This window comes from Staurois parvus, unplaced genomic scaffold (genome assembly GCF_062004578.1).
Source record: "Staurois parvus isolate SC_StPar_1 unplaced genomic scaffold, SC_StPar_1.0 ptg000761l, whole genome shotgun sequence".
NCBI classification, from domain to species: domain Eukaryota; kingdom Metazoa; phylum Chordata; class Amphibia; order Anura; family Ranidae; genus Staurois; species Staurois parvus.
In genome coordinates, this window is record NW_028318557.1 from 134,041 (window position 1) to 149,393 (window position 15,353).

General features: G+C 43.0%; 1 protein-coding gene across 1 annotated transcript in view; it reads right to left on the reverse strand.

The window, feature by feature from the left end:
- Positions 1 to 15,353, reverse strand: part of RCBTB1 (RCC1 and BTB domain containing protein 1) — a 57,183-nt gene that overhangs the window by 19,006 nt on the left and 22,824 nt on the right. Inside the window, exons 5-8 of the mRNA XM_089654378.1 lie at positions 14,436 to 14,594; positions 11,549 to 11,656; positions 8,941 to 9,080; positions 2,324 to 2,514 (exon numbers count right to left, since the gene is read on the reverse strand). Of these exons, the coding sequence (XP_089510504.1) occupies positions 2,324 to 2,514; positions 8,941 to 9,080; positions 11,549 to 11,656; positions 14,436 to 14,594 (598 nt within the window). The remainder of the gene's footprint in view (positions 1 to 2,323; positions 2,515 to 8,940; positions 9,081 to 11,548; positions 11,657 to 14,435; positions 14,595 to 15,353) is intronic.

Genomic DNA, 15,353 nt, shown 5'->3' on the forward strand with positions numbered 1-15,353 from the left:
TGTAAGACCCATGACCTCTGACAGAGACCCACATTTCTGACACTGGGCCCTACATTGCACCCTAGAATTCTTTGGCAGTCTTCAGATTTCATAATGCCATGCACATGGTCAAGACATCCAGTGCCTAAAGCAGCAAAGCAACCTTAAAACATCAGTAAACCTCCACCATGTTTGACTGTAGGGATTGTATTCTTTTCTTCAAAGGCCTCATTGCTTTCTCTGAAACAGTAGAATTATTATTATTATACAGAATTTATATATTGCCAACAGTTTGCGCAGCGCTTTACAATATAAGGGAGACAGTACAATTACAATACATTTCAGTACAGAAGGAATAAGAGGGCCCTGCTTGTGGAGCTTACAATCTAAAGGATGATGGGCTTTACCAAAAAGCTGTCATTTTGTTTCATCTGTCTACAGCATATTCTCCCAAAAGCATTTTGGCTTCCTCAGGCAAGTTTTGGCAAACTCCAATCTGGCTTTTTTAGGTTTATCTGTCAGCAGTGGGGTCCTCCTAAGTCTCCTACCATAGTGTCCCTGTTCTTTCAGATAGACATAGTGCAGGCTGACAGTTGTACCCTGTGCCTGAAGGTCAGCTTGAATTTGTCTGGAAGTTGATCAAGGTTCTTTCTAACAATCTTTAATCTTTGATCAATTTTTCATTTGTCCAAGTCCAGGGAGATTAGCTACAATGCCATGGGTTGTAAAACTTCTTGACAGTGTTGCATACAGTGGACACAGGAACATTAAGACCTCTGTAGATGGACTTGTAACCTTGAGATTGTCACAATTTTTGTTCTCAAATCCTCAGAAAAATTATTTGCTGCTCCTTTTTCATGTGGCACACAGACACACAACAGAAAGGTTGAGTCAACCTTTGCCCATCACAGAATCGCAAGCCTGGAATGAAAATATTTCTTACAATTTAGAGAAGGTGCCAATAAATTTGTTCGGTCCATTTTTGGACATTTGTAATTGCAGCAATTTTCTGGGTAAAGTGGTGGGATTACCTGACAGAATGCAGGGGTGCCAATACTTTTAGCCACGACTGCATGGGTACCTGAGCACATACCATTCTCGTGGCATGATCCATTCTTCACCCATCATAGCGGGCAATGTCTCGCAGGACATTCAGGGGCTCTATCCCCCAGAGCACTGGACCTGTATAGCACCCTGCTTGAAGCTCCTTGTCAACTGCTACTGTGCAGGGTTCTGTGGTAACAGGCTCCAGTGCCAGACTGTCGCAGGTAATCCCCGAGGTCTCATTCTCTTCCTTCGATGCAGGGACAGATACCGTTCTTTAAAGCAATCAAATCTTCAGTCACAGATCTGGATAGCAGCACAAATCTTCTGATTCTTGCTGGAACCATTTTAGAATCTGGTGGCATTGTGCAGAGAGCTACATAGCAGTGGCCATCATCTTCAGACACTGGTGAAAAAAACTGAGGCACTATCTGTTTGTCAAAAAGACAGAAAGACCTCTCCCAGCATTCAATGACCCATATGTGGTGCATAACCTGAGTAAGGAATATGACAGCTCTGTGTCCTATATTGTACAACACATTATACAATATGCTCTGGGAAAACTCATGGGAAGGCATATGTTACACAGAATTTAGGATTTGCAAACCTGTGAAAATATCACCATGTTGATTTGTGTCCACAGAACCAAACTTGATCTTACCTAATTTTTATGCAAGTTAACAGTTCACACAAACATTTTTCCTGGGTGTAATGTAACATCAGAAAGGCAAAAAGCTCTGCCAAGTTAGATACATAACATAATTTTGGGCTTTACATTTCTCCTACATTTATAAATCAAAAAGGCTATTTTTCTATTTCTCACGAATTAAAACATAGTATAGAAAAAAAAAATTCATGCATTCAAATCTGTTACCAAATTGAAGTCCTATCTGTCACCAAAAACTGGGGTAGACTACAAAATCTAAGTCATAGGTGCACAACAAAACCACCTACAAAAACTAAATACTCCGACTTGAGGAAGGAAAAGGCTCTGGAGCTAAATATGTTGAAATAAAATGTATAACAGAATGTAAATGTATCTTCTGGCAAGTTTCCTTATAATTCAAAATTGGTAAGAGTGAGATCACTTTCAATGCCTTTGCACAGGCTGGCAGTTCTGCCTAGTTGGTAGAGATGTTATTGCCATAGTTCAAACACAGAAGCAGATATGGGATTTGGCTCATCACCTACCATTCAACACAAAGAGGTTTGACTCTCCATGTAATGTGGTGGAAGGATAGGACAGGTTCATCTGATACATGCAACTTTAATAGTGCCAATTAAAATTGCCAATACCTACCTATAGAAAGCATTCGCCACATCACAGGTGGATTTGAGAAACAGGCAAACACGTCATCCGTACAAGTAAAGTTTGTGAGCAGAGGAGAAAGGATGATTTGGCCACGGCATGGGCCCCACATGTATACTTGTCCACTCTGAGACTTGGCAGCAGAGGTATGAGAGGAGTGGCAAGCTGCAATCTCCACAATGCTGCATTGGACAGAAAACCCGTATTAGTCATTGCATATAACCACAGTTATCGACGTTCATTAGTTAAGAAAAGAGTCTCGCATTTAGGCCCAAGCATTGAAGATCTGAAATGGTCAGGGATGGGTGAAGAGTACTGTGCATTAGAAAACATCCCTATGTAAAAAACAATTCTTGATATCAAACAGCATAGCGTCTTGTATTACACAGGAGGAATATAGGGGTCATTTTTTAACAGATCTGTTATAACACACTGGCAGCTCTTTTAGATCATTTTTAAGGAAAATTAAATCAGACATATGCAATTCAATTAGTTCTTGATTTAGCCTCACTTTGCCTGAACCTAGAATTTTAGCAGGAGTGTCAGGGGTCACCCAATGTCTTGACAATTGTTGCTCAGTCAACTGCTTCACTAAGTGCATAACATCAATTGCCCCATATACTTGCTCAAACTTGTACTGAGGATGCTTCACAAAAATAAATTTTTACAAGGTTCACTTATTTTAGCATAACTTGAAATTCAAATTTTTAATGTATAGCATAAAAAAAAAGGTATGACACATCCCCACCCTTTCAGAGTGACCAAACTATTTCAATCATTAAAAAAAAACAAAACATACTATAGAAAGTGTGGTGTTATGAATTTACTATTTTAACCACAAGCCTACAGGGCACTTATACCCCCTTCCTGCCCAGGCCAATTTCCAGCTTTCAACGCTTTAGAGCTTTATTTTGGTGGTATTTAATAAACTCTGGGTTTTTTATTTTTTCCTAAACAAACAAAAAACCACTGAAAATTTTGAAAAAACAACAAACGTTTCTTTAGTTTTTGTTATAAAATTTTGTAAATAAGTGATTTTTCTCCTTCACTGTTGTGCGCTAATGAGGCTGCAGTGATGGGCACTGATAGGTGGCACTGATGAGAAGGCACTGGTAGGTGGCACTGATGGGCATTGACAGGCATCACTGATGGGCACTGAAAGGCAGCACTGATACATGGCACTGATAGGCAGAACTGACAGGTGGCACTGACTGGCAGCACTGATAGGTGGCACTGATAGGCAGCTCAGATGGGCACCGATATGTGGCATTGATGGGCAGATATGTGGCATTGATGTGGCACTGGCACGAGGCACTGACAGGTGGCACTGCTGGGGCTACACTGATCATCAGTGCTCTGATGATCTGTGTACATGTCCCCTCCGCGGAAAGCCGATTAAGGGCTCTCCTCTCCTCTCGAGTTGTCAGCGTGACAGCTCGAGAGGAGAGAAATGCCGATTGTCACAATCATGCCCACAGGGAGAGGCACGGTTCTCCATTTTGCCCCAAACTTATACATTTTTGGTATTTCTCTTAAACTCCTATGCAAACACCTGAGGGAGGGAGGTGTGCACAGAAGAGCAGACGTTATCTCCTCATTCCCCCTCCCTCAGGAATGCAAGCAGCATATGATGCTGAGCCCTGCCTAACAATTCCTCTGCCAAATAAGGTAGGGAAGATACTAGTTGATGTTGTCTGACTGAACACAAAAGATAACACTTCTTTTCTACACAAGTGAGGACAGTCTTCGATACAACATCAGACAGAAAGCAAAGAAAAATCTCGTGGCAACAATGAAACCCAATGCAAGACCAGAAATCCCTTTTTTAGCTCATCAGACTTGACACTGCTTAACTCCAGGCATTTATTTGGCAAGTACTTATTTACCTAAACTTCTTCTTGTTATCGGGGGTGTGGGGTGTGGGGTGTGTGTGTGTGTGTGTGTGTGTGTGTGAAAACACATCTTTCCGTAAATATTCGTACTGCACCCTTTTAAACTTTTGGTAATAAATCTTACTTTCTGAAGGTGTTGAATTGTTTCTATAGCTCTTAATTGCAATTTACGAATCCCTGCCTCTAAAAAGAACGCTACTATGAGTATTTAACCCTCTGTATAACCGGTCTGTAGAGATAGTGGGATACTGACAGTTAACCAATCATCCTAGTGTATTGCCAAGTTTCCTCTTTCTCTGTAAAAAAAGGAGGTGGTGGCAGTGTGAAGGGTTAATTGCGTAATTAACCTGAACCAGTAACAAGCGCATTCAGGCTGCCGATACGTTGATCGTTGTCCAATTAACTGGAACATCGGTGTGCAGGGTGCAGCTGGGTGTGGCATTGTTACTCACGTGACAGCGCAGTTTTAGATTGGCTAGTCCTTTGGTCACGAGTTTGGTGAGAAGGGCTGGGGTCAGACGCCGTGACGCAGCTGATCCCATGACCGAGCTGACATCTTTGGCTCTTTCTGTGATCCGCTGTGTGCGCGGTGAGAATGGGAGGACATCATATGACGTCCTCCCAGAACGAGAGACCCACCTTGCGTCCGTCACATTACTATATGGTGGACGGGAGGTGGTTAAAAAAGGTGCTTCCCAGAGCTAAATACTCTACCAGTAGGATTCATTTATATATGATCAATTCTTATTTGGATTCAATCTGACTGTTAGAGAGATTATATACATATATATATATATATATATAGAAAATTTATAACACACACACACACACACACACACACACCCCTCAGCAACAGATTTGTCAGAAAACCTTCACTTTCCTTTCAGAATCAACATTTTCTATGGGACACTATACTACAAAATACTCCCACAAATGCGGGCAAACAAGATTTGTTAATTTGCACACAAAAAAGTATTTTCCTAACAAATTCATTCAAGACCATGTTGCAAAAATAAATAGACACCCCAATGAAAGTCCTAGGAACACAGCTAAATTTTAGACAATAAAATCCTAATTGACAAGAATTCAGCTAGAGGTGAGTCCTAACAGGTGTCCAGCAAACAGTTGATTATAAAAGGGTGTTACTCAAAGAAAACCCCTTCCCATTTCATGCTGTCAGCAATGGCACCACATGGAAGAGAAATGTCACAAGCCCTGAGAAAGAAAATAATTTCTTTACACAGAAAAGGTGAAGGCTACAGGAAGATCAGCAAAGCTTAACTTGTCAGAATAGCAAAAGTGATACAAAACTTTAACAAAGATGGAACTGCAACCATCTCACAGAGATGTCCAGGCTGTCCATGAATGTTAACGCCTCTACAGGAGTGTCTTCTGATGAGAAGGGTTGAAGAAAAGCACCATGCAAGTTCACTAAAGAAGTAGAAAGCCAAACTGGGGTGATAATTTCCAGTGACAATATGGCGTGCAGTGCAGAGGAATGGCATGCATGGATCAGGAGAGGTTAAAAGCAGCAGCCTCCATTTTTCACTCAGTACCCATACCTTACAAAATCTACAATTGCTTTTTAACCACTTAGAGATATATAGATCTATTGATTATGAGCAAACGTTTTAGGAAATGCTGCAAAGTAAGAATTCTTTCAAACATATATATTGTAACGGTTTATTTTTTTTATTTTTATCAGCTTACAAAAACACAAAAAGTGAGTGAACAGAAAAAAAAATGTAAATCAAATCAACTACCCTTGGCGTCAAAACCAGCTTCAATTCTTACACTTGCAAAGTCATAGATTTTGTAGAATTAGAGTCAGGTGTATGATTAACCAATTATACCAAGCAGATGCCACAGATCACAGTTTCATATGTAGGTTGAAACAGTCATTACCTGAAACAGAAACAGCTGTGTAGGAGACAAAACTGGGTAAGGAACAGCCAAACTGCTACTAAGGTTAGGTTGTGAAATACCATTTTATGTCACAGATCATGCACCATGGCAAGACTGAGCACAGCAACAAGACACGAGGTAATTATACTGCATCAGCAAAGGTCACTTCCAGGCAAAAATTTAAAAGCAGACCAGGATTTCAAAATTTGCTGTTCAAGCTCTTTTGAAGAAGCACAAAGAAATGGGCAACACTGAGGATCGTAGACAGTGGATGGCAAAATAAACAATGCAGCAGATTAGGATTACTTCCCTTCAACATCAGAAGATGTCCAGCAGTGCCATCAGCACAGAATTGTAGAATCGAGGTACCCCCATCTACGGTCCACAGACGACTAGCTAAAAGTGGCCTTCATGGAAAAAGTGGGGCCAAAAAGCCATACCTCCGATGTGGAAACAGGGCTAAGTAACTCAACTATTCGCAAGAACACAGGAAATGGGGTGCAGAAAAATGGAAGCAGGTGCTCTGGACTGATAAGTCAAAATTTGAAACATCTGGCTGTAGCAGGAGGCAGCTTGTTCACTGAAGGGCATGAGAATGTAGATATGGTCAGGATCAACAGTTATCCTATTTGGTGAGAAATACAGGCAGATACTTATCCATCATGTCATACCATCAGGAAGACATGTGATTGGCCTCAAATTTATTCTGCAGCAAACCAATGACCCCAAACATACAGCCAATGTCATTAAGAACTATCTACAGTGTGAAGAACAAGGAGTCCTGGAAGTGATGGTTTGGCCCCCAGAGATCCCTGATCAACTTTGTTGATTCTGTCTGAGATTACAAGAAATGACAGGATTGGAGGCAGCCTACATCCACAGAAGATCTGTGGTTGGTTCTCCAAGATGTTTGGAACAACCTACTTGCCAAGTTACTTCAAGACCTGTGTACAAGTGCACCTAGAAGAATTGATGCTGTTTTCAAGGCAAAAGGGAGGTCACATCAAATAATGATTCGATTTGGATTCCTCTCCCGTTCATTTACTTCCTAGTTTGTTAACTGATAAACTAATAACTTGCAGAATGTTATTAAGTTATTTTCTTCTTGAACATCATGCACTGGCAAGGGGCAGGATTGCTTTCTACTTACTAATAGCTTTCAGCTGGTGTCTTGGCTCTACCAGGTTGATGAAGTTGAAACGAGGGTGGACATTGCAGCAAGACAATGATCTCAAACACAAAGCTAAGGAAACTCAATTGGTTTCAAAGAAAATAAAGCTGCTAGAATGGCCCAGCCAATCACCTGACTTGAATCCAATAGAAAGTATATGGAAAGAACTAAATATCCGCGTTCATAGAAGATGCCCACAGAGCCTTCAAGATTTGAAGACTGTGTGGGAGAATGGGCCAAAAATCAAACCTGAGCAATGCATGCGACTAGTTTGTACAAAGTATTAAATAAATCTCAGTTAGAGTGTTCAATACTTCACCCCTCCCCCCAGTGGCATTCCATTTTATTACACAACTTATTTGTTTTGGTTTCTTTGTATGAATGGATTGCATGGGTTGTTACCAACATGTGGTGAAAATTTCATGTTAGGGCTTCATGGAATGAAATTCCATGGCCGGGCAGCTGTATCCAAGCTTTACATCACCAAGTGCAATGCAAAGCATCGGATGCAGTGGTATAAAGCACACTGCCATTGGACTCTAGAGCAGTGGGGACATGTTTTCTGGAGTGACGAATCACGCTTCTCTGTCTGGCAACCTGATGGATGTGTCTGGATTTGGTGGTTGCCAGGAAAACGGTACTTGCCTGACTGCATTGTGTGAAGTGTAAAATTTGGTGAAGGGAGGGGGATGATGATGTGGAGTTTTTCAGGGGTTGGGTTTGGCCCTTCGTTCCAGTGAAGGGAACTCTTAAGGCTTCAGCACACCAAGACATTTTGGACAATTTTATGCTCCCAAATTTGTGGCAACAGTTTTGGGGATGGCCCCTTCCTGTTCCAACATGACTGCGCACCAGTGCACAAAGCAAGGTCCATAAAGATATGGATGAGTGAGTTTGGGGTGGAGGAACTTGACTGGCCTTCACAGAGTCCTGACCTCAACCCAACAGAACACCTTTGGGATGAATTAGAGCAGAGACTGTGAGACAGGTCTTCTCATCCGACATCAGTGCCTGACCTCACAAATGCACTTCTGGAAGAAGGGTCAAATATTCCCATAGACACACTCCTAAACCTTGTGGACAGCCTTCCCAGAAGAGTTGAAGTGGTTATAGCTGCAAAGGGCGGGGCCAACTCAATATGGAACCCTATGGACTAAGACTGGGATGCCATTATAGTTCATGTGTGTGTAAAGGCAGGTGTCCCAATATAGTTCATATAGACCCTGCAGGTGGAGAAAAATACCAGTTGATCGGCTGCCTTGTATCATTTACTATATGTTGGACTGTCGGGGGTTAGTCTTGCTGCAGACACCCAGAAATACATACATATATATATATATATATATATATATATATATATATATATATATATATATATATATATATATATATATATATATATATAGATATATATATATATATATATATATATATATATATATATATATATATATATATATATATATATAGATATAGTGACTTTTAGATTTATCAATTAGGTATTTCATTGTGTTTGCTTTTGACCAAAGTCACAATGAATTTTGGTGCACACAATTTTCTAGCAAAAAAATGTAGATTTTAATGTAAAAAATAAGAATGCCCTGGATAATACATGAGAAAAAGAGGGATTGTAACAGTACCGCTCATTTGTTTCTACTTTCACAGGAGAGAGCTGGTTGCTTTTGTTTCCAATGCCCAGTTGCCCATTCATGTTTGCTCCCCAGGAGTAGAGATAACCCTGATCCGTCAGGCCCATAGTGTGGCTATAGCCACATACAATCTGCAAAAACAAATACAGTCAAGCTTTTTTTTCCCCTCATATCTAGGGTTACAGACACAGTTTTCATACATCTATAATGAATAAGCCTTCATCTGCTCAACAAGCACTAAAAATAGTATTTGACATTTTATTTTCCTTTTACACTAGTCACCAAATTCCAAGTTGATAAAGCCAAGTAGGATCAGGAGATCTCATCCACTGGCACCAACAGCCACTGTATCCCCAATCAACCAATCACTGATTGTGAGATATGCTGGCACAGGGGGTGTAGGGCTTCACACATACAGGTGTGTAAAAAACCTGTATGATATAGGATGTTTCTGTGCATGAGGGGCTCTCTCAGCTAAGCACATCCTTCCTGCATGCCTGAGCTAAGGGCAGATGGATGCTATTAAGTGCTACAATGCCTTGAAAAAGTATATATACCAGTTAAAATTTTCCACATTTTGGCATGTTACAACCAAAAACATAAATGGAATTTTATGTGAAAGACCAACACAACGTGGCATATAATTGTGAAGTGGAAAGACAATTATAAATTGTTTTCAATTTTAAAAAAAAAAATAAAAAAATATCTGAAAAGTGTGGTGTACGTTTGTATTCTTCCCTCTACTCTGATACCCCTAACTAAAATCTAGTGGAACCAATTGCCTTCAGAAGTCACCCAATTAGTAAATAGAGGTCATCTGTGTGTAATTTAATCTCAGTATAAATACAACTGTTCTGTGAAGCCCTCAGAGCGTCATGAAGGCCAAGGAACACACCAGACAGGTCAGGGATAAAGTTGTAGATAAGTTTAAAGCAGGGTTAGGTTATAATAAAAATCCCAAGCTTTGAACATCTCAGAGCACTGATCAATCTATCATCCAAAAATGGAAAGAATATGGCACAACTTCAAACCTAGCAAGACATGGCTGTCCACCTATATGGACAGGCCAGGCAAGGAGAGCATTAATCATTTATAGGTAAAGTTGGTCCAGGGAATATCCGATTGCCTCTTGGGGGATCAGGAAGGAATTTTTTTCCTTGCAGGAGCAAACTGGATCATGCTTTGCTGGTTTTTTTGCCTTCCTCTGGATCAACTGTGGGTATACGATAACTTTTTTTTTTTTTTTTAATGGTTGAACTGGAAGGACTTTTGTCTTTTTTCAGCCAGACTATGTAAGAAGCAGCCAAGAAGCCTATGGTAACTCTGGAGGAGCTGCAGAGATCCACAGCTCAGGTTGGAGAATCTGCCTACAGGACAACATTTAGTTGTGCACTTCACAAATCTGGCCTTTATGGAAGAGTAGGAAGAAGGACAATGTTGAAAGAAAGACATAAGTCCCGTTGGCGGTTTGCGGAAGCCATGTGGGGGACACAGCAAACATGTGGAAGAAGATGCTCTGGTCAGATGAGACCAAAATGGAACTTTTTGGCCTAAAAGCAAAACGGTATGTGTGGCGGAAAGCTAATTGAACATCACCCTGAACACACAATCCCCACTGTGAAACATGGTGGTGGCAGCATCATGTTGTGGTGATGCTTTTTGTCAGCAGAGACAGGGAAGCTGGTCAGAGTTGATGGGAAGATGGATGGAGCCAAATACAGGGCAATCTTAGAAGAAAACCTGTTAGGGTCTGCAAAAGACTTGAGACTGGAGTGGAAGTTCACCTTCCAGCAGGACAAGGACCCTAAACATACAGCCAGAGCTACAATGGAATGGTTTAGATCAAAGCATATTCCTGTGTTAGAATGGCCCAGTCAAAGTCCAGACCTAAATCCAATTGAGAATGTGGCAAGACCTGAAAATTACTGTTCTCCATCCAATCTAACAGAACTTGAGTGATTTTGAAGAAAAGTCAAAACTTTCACTCTAGATGTGCAAAGCTGGTAGAGACATCCCCAAAAGACTTGCAGCTGTAATTGCAGCGAAAGGTGGTTCTATAAAATATTGACTCCAGGGGGGCTGAATACAAATTCATGCCACACTTTTCACATATTTGTAAAACTTTTTGAAAACCATTTATCATTTTCCTTCCACTTAACAATTATGTGCCACTTTGTGCTGGTCTATCACACACAAATATATTTGATTGGGATTTTGTTTTTGGCTGTAACATGACAAAATGTGGAAAATGTCAAGGGGTATGAATACGTCAAGGCACTGTACATGAATCATCTGCCCTCACTCAAGATGGCTGTGGCTAGAAATGCTAGGGGGTACTTTTCAAATTAAATTTCTCAACAAAATACAACAAGAAGAAATTGATAGATGGGTGAGTGCTTTGAATATTAAAAATTAATTAAAATAGCATTTTCAGTTTGTGGTGCTCAGATACAATGTTGTTCCGCTTGAACTGACAAAAACATATGAATCCAACGTCAGCTGTCTATAATTAGGCTACTGATCATTTTTGATGTACAATTTACACTGAAATGCATTCCATTTTATTTTAAAAGGTGCTAATCTAATAAGCAAGACATACCTGCACCACACAAACTTGCTGGACAAACACTACACGACAAGGTATTAGTTGGTTTCCAGTACTGCCCAGGCCCAATTGGCCCGTGCCATTGTAACCCCAGCCATAAACCTGGAAAAGTCAAGGAGAAGAAGAAAAAAAGGGACACAAAGTTAACACTGAACCAGAACTAAAGCTCCACTCTGGGATCAATGTCACCCCCTGCCCTCTGATTACTGAAACAAAAATCCAAATGCCTGGTTAACTCTCCTTAATCTGTGGTCACATGATGCTGCAGCTCTGAGCCAATTCTTTTTAATTCCTGCTTTGGGTTCCTCTAAGTGTCTACATTACTGCTTGTGTGAGGTGGACACTTCCTATTGGATGGTCCCAGAAGGGTCCTCAGAAGAGGACTGACAAGAAAGGGAATGTGACAGTGCAACTGGTGACCGGTGGTCTGGGGGGCACCATCACAGTGCTGGATTAGAGAAGGTGGGGGAAGGGGTGGTAAGAGTTATCCCTGAGTGGGGACTTAAATGATCACATGGAATGCATTTAAATAAGTTAACTGCCCAAACAATTATTGCAGTTTTTGACAGGATGCTGAACACTTAAACTGGAGTTCTGCATCCTCACCCCTCCGCTGCCACATTTGGCACCATTTGGGGGGGACCGGGTACCTGGCTTTGACAGGTACCCACTCCCACTTTTGCCTCAGTTTGCCATGGCGAACTGAATTGGAAATTTGGCCCCCCTCCTTCCTCCCGCAACACTTCACAGATCCCAGAAGACTGCAGCTCATTCACAAAGTGCAGCACACTTCACACATGTGCAGTAGAACCTGGCAGTGAAGCCTTGTGGTTTCCCTTCGTGAAGATGGCGGTGGCAGCACCCGATAGCAGAATAAAGAATTGGCTCGGGGTGAGGACACCGCTGGATCCCTGGACAGGTAAGTGCCGGAATATTCAGATGCTACAGTATTTGTAGCTGCTGACTTCATTTTTTTGGGAGGAGGGGCCGGAACTCCGCTTTAAGCACCCAATTCTTTAGTCTATTGGGAACACAAGTATTGAGATCTCTCCACTCAAGTTAGTATAACTGCTCACCAGCAGCAGCCATTATGAAGTGGTTACATTCTTGTATTACATCAGCGGTTCTCAACCTGGGGGTCGCGACCCCTTTGGGGGTCGAACGACCATTTCCCAGGGGTCGCCTAAGACCATCGGAAAACATATTTCCGATGGTCTTAGGAACCGAGACACCACTGCTGTCTCCGGCGATGTGTGGGCAGGATGATATGCTGCCCCTGTCACCGCCTCCTTGCCGCTGATTGGCCACCGGAACTGTAGCTCAGGAGAGGCACACAGGCGGCCAATCACCGGCGAGAAGGTGGAGCTTGGAGAGGAGGAGCCGAGCGGCAGCGCGCGGAGATCGAAGAAGATTGAGGGAGCTGCAGGAACGAGTGAAGAGAGAGGCCAGAGAAGGAAGACAGCTGACAGGTAAGTGCAAATTTCGCTGCTGCAGCCAGGTATGCAGGCTGTAGATGGGAGAGGGAGAGAGCGAGCCCAGGCTGGAGCAGGAGTCAGCAAGGTAAGTATCATTGGTGTCAGTGGAAGGGATAGTGCCCCATCATTTGTGTCACTAATACCAACGATGGGGCACTATTCCTCCCCCCACTGACACCAACGATGGGGCACTATTCCTCCCCCCACTGACACCAACAATGGGGCACTATTCCTCCCCCCACTGACACCAACGATGGTGCACTATTCCTCCCCCCACTGACACCAACGATGGGGCACTATTCCTCCCCCCACTGACGCCAACGATGGGGCACTATTCCTCCCCCCACTGACGCCAACGATGGTGCACTATTCCTCCCCTCACTGACGCCAACGATGGGGCACTATTCCTCCCCCCACTGACGCCAACGATGGGGCACTATTCCTCCCCCCACTGACGCCAACGATGGGGCACTATTCCTCCCCCCACTGACGCCAACGATGGGGCACTATTCCTCCCCCCACTGACGCCAACGATGGGGCGCTATTCCTCCCCCCACTGACGCCAACGATGGGGCGCTATTCCTCCCCCCACTGACGCCAACGATGGGGCGCTATTCCTCCCCCAACTGACGCCAACGATGGGGCGCTATTCCTCCCCCCACTGACGCCAACGATGGGGCGCTATTCCTCCCCCCACTGACGCCAACAATGGGGCGCTATTCCTCCCCCCACTGACGCCAACAATGGGGCGCTATTCCTCCCCCCACTGACGTCAACGATGGGGCGCTATTCCTCCCCCCACTGACGCCAACGATGGGGCGCTATTCCTCCCCCCACTGACGCCAACGATGGGGCGCTATTCCTCCCCCCACTGACGCCAACGATGGGGCGCTATTCCTCCCCCCACTGACGCCAACGATGGGGCGCTATTCCTCCCCCCACTGACGCCAACGATGGGGCGCTATTCCTCCCCCCACTGACGCCAACGATGGGGCGCTATTCCTCCCCCCACTGACGCCAACGATGGGGCGCTATTCATCCCACTGACATCAGTGATGGGGCGCTAGTCCGCCCACTGCAAAATTACAGTTATGAAGTAGCAACAAAAATAATTTTATGGTTGGGGGCTACCACAACATGAGGAACTGTATTAAGGGGTCGCGGCATTAGAAAGGTTGAGAACCACTGTATTACATAGTTATATTATGATGAATGTAATGGAAGTTTTACCAGGCCTAGGAAAGCTATAGACTATGAAATACAAAACCTAGTGCATACATTTGTAAGCTACAGAACATGTACGGCATTACATGAATCCTAAACTTTTAGTCCTATACATTAGCACAACAACCTTCTGTCTAACACAAGGAAGTAAAAACCCAAGACAATGCACATGCTGAACTCACCTGTCCATTGTCTGTTATAGCCATGGAACAAGTTGGACCAGCTGCGACAGCAACCACTGCCTTGCTCTGCAGCTGTGCAGACACTTTCCGAGGAATTTGCTGGTTTGTAGTGGTCCCTGTGCCAATCTGTCCACAATTATTATAGCCCCAGGCATACACCTAAGTTGTTAGAACCAAACATTTAGCATAAGACAATTAACACCTATTTTATTAAAAAAGAGATTTATAACTCTAAAATGGTTGCACATTTCAGACAAATGACACGTCATTTACCATAATGATAGTCAGCTTTGTAACTTATTTTCAACTTGTTGTTGAGAACATTATTATAGGAATACCTATACCTCTGAAGATGTGCGTGCGCACGTAACGCGTAAGGAGGAGCCTGGACGTCGAGACGCTACGCCGCCGGAGCCACGTGGAGGCCCGGCGGCCATTATTCAGAGTGTCAGGGTTAGTTTGTCTTGCTGACACATCTTTATGATACCTGCCTACTTTGAATTGGATACTATAATTTTTAATAAAGCTGCTTTTTATAACCTACTACACTATGGGTGTCCTTCCCTAAAACTCCCCTGAGGAGCTTTTGCTTGCAGAATCCTGATCTTGGAATCCTACACCTTATTGGGGAGAGGAGGATCTGTTGCTGCATCCACAGAGGAGGGATCCACCATTCCTGTAACTGGACCAGCTTTATCCCCTTCTGGATTGAGGATCCATGAGCTCTAGATGCACACTGCGTTTATGTGTCTTGCTTCTGGTGAGTGCGTTTTTCAGCCGTTTCCACACGGATCACCAATTTTGAATCCTCATTTGTCACTGGACACGTCCAATACCAAGACTTTTCAGTGGACTTATATCTTTCTTAATATCACTACTTTTAGCGCTGCACTAATTTTATGTTATTCCATTTTAAGT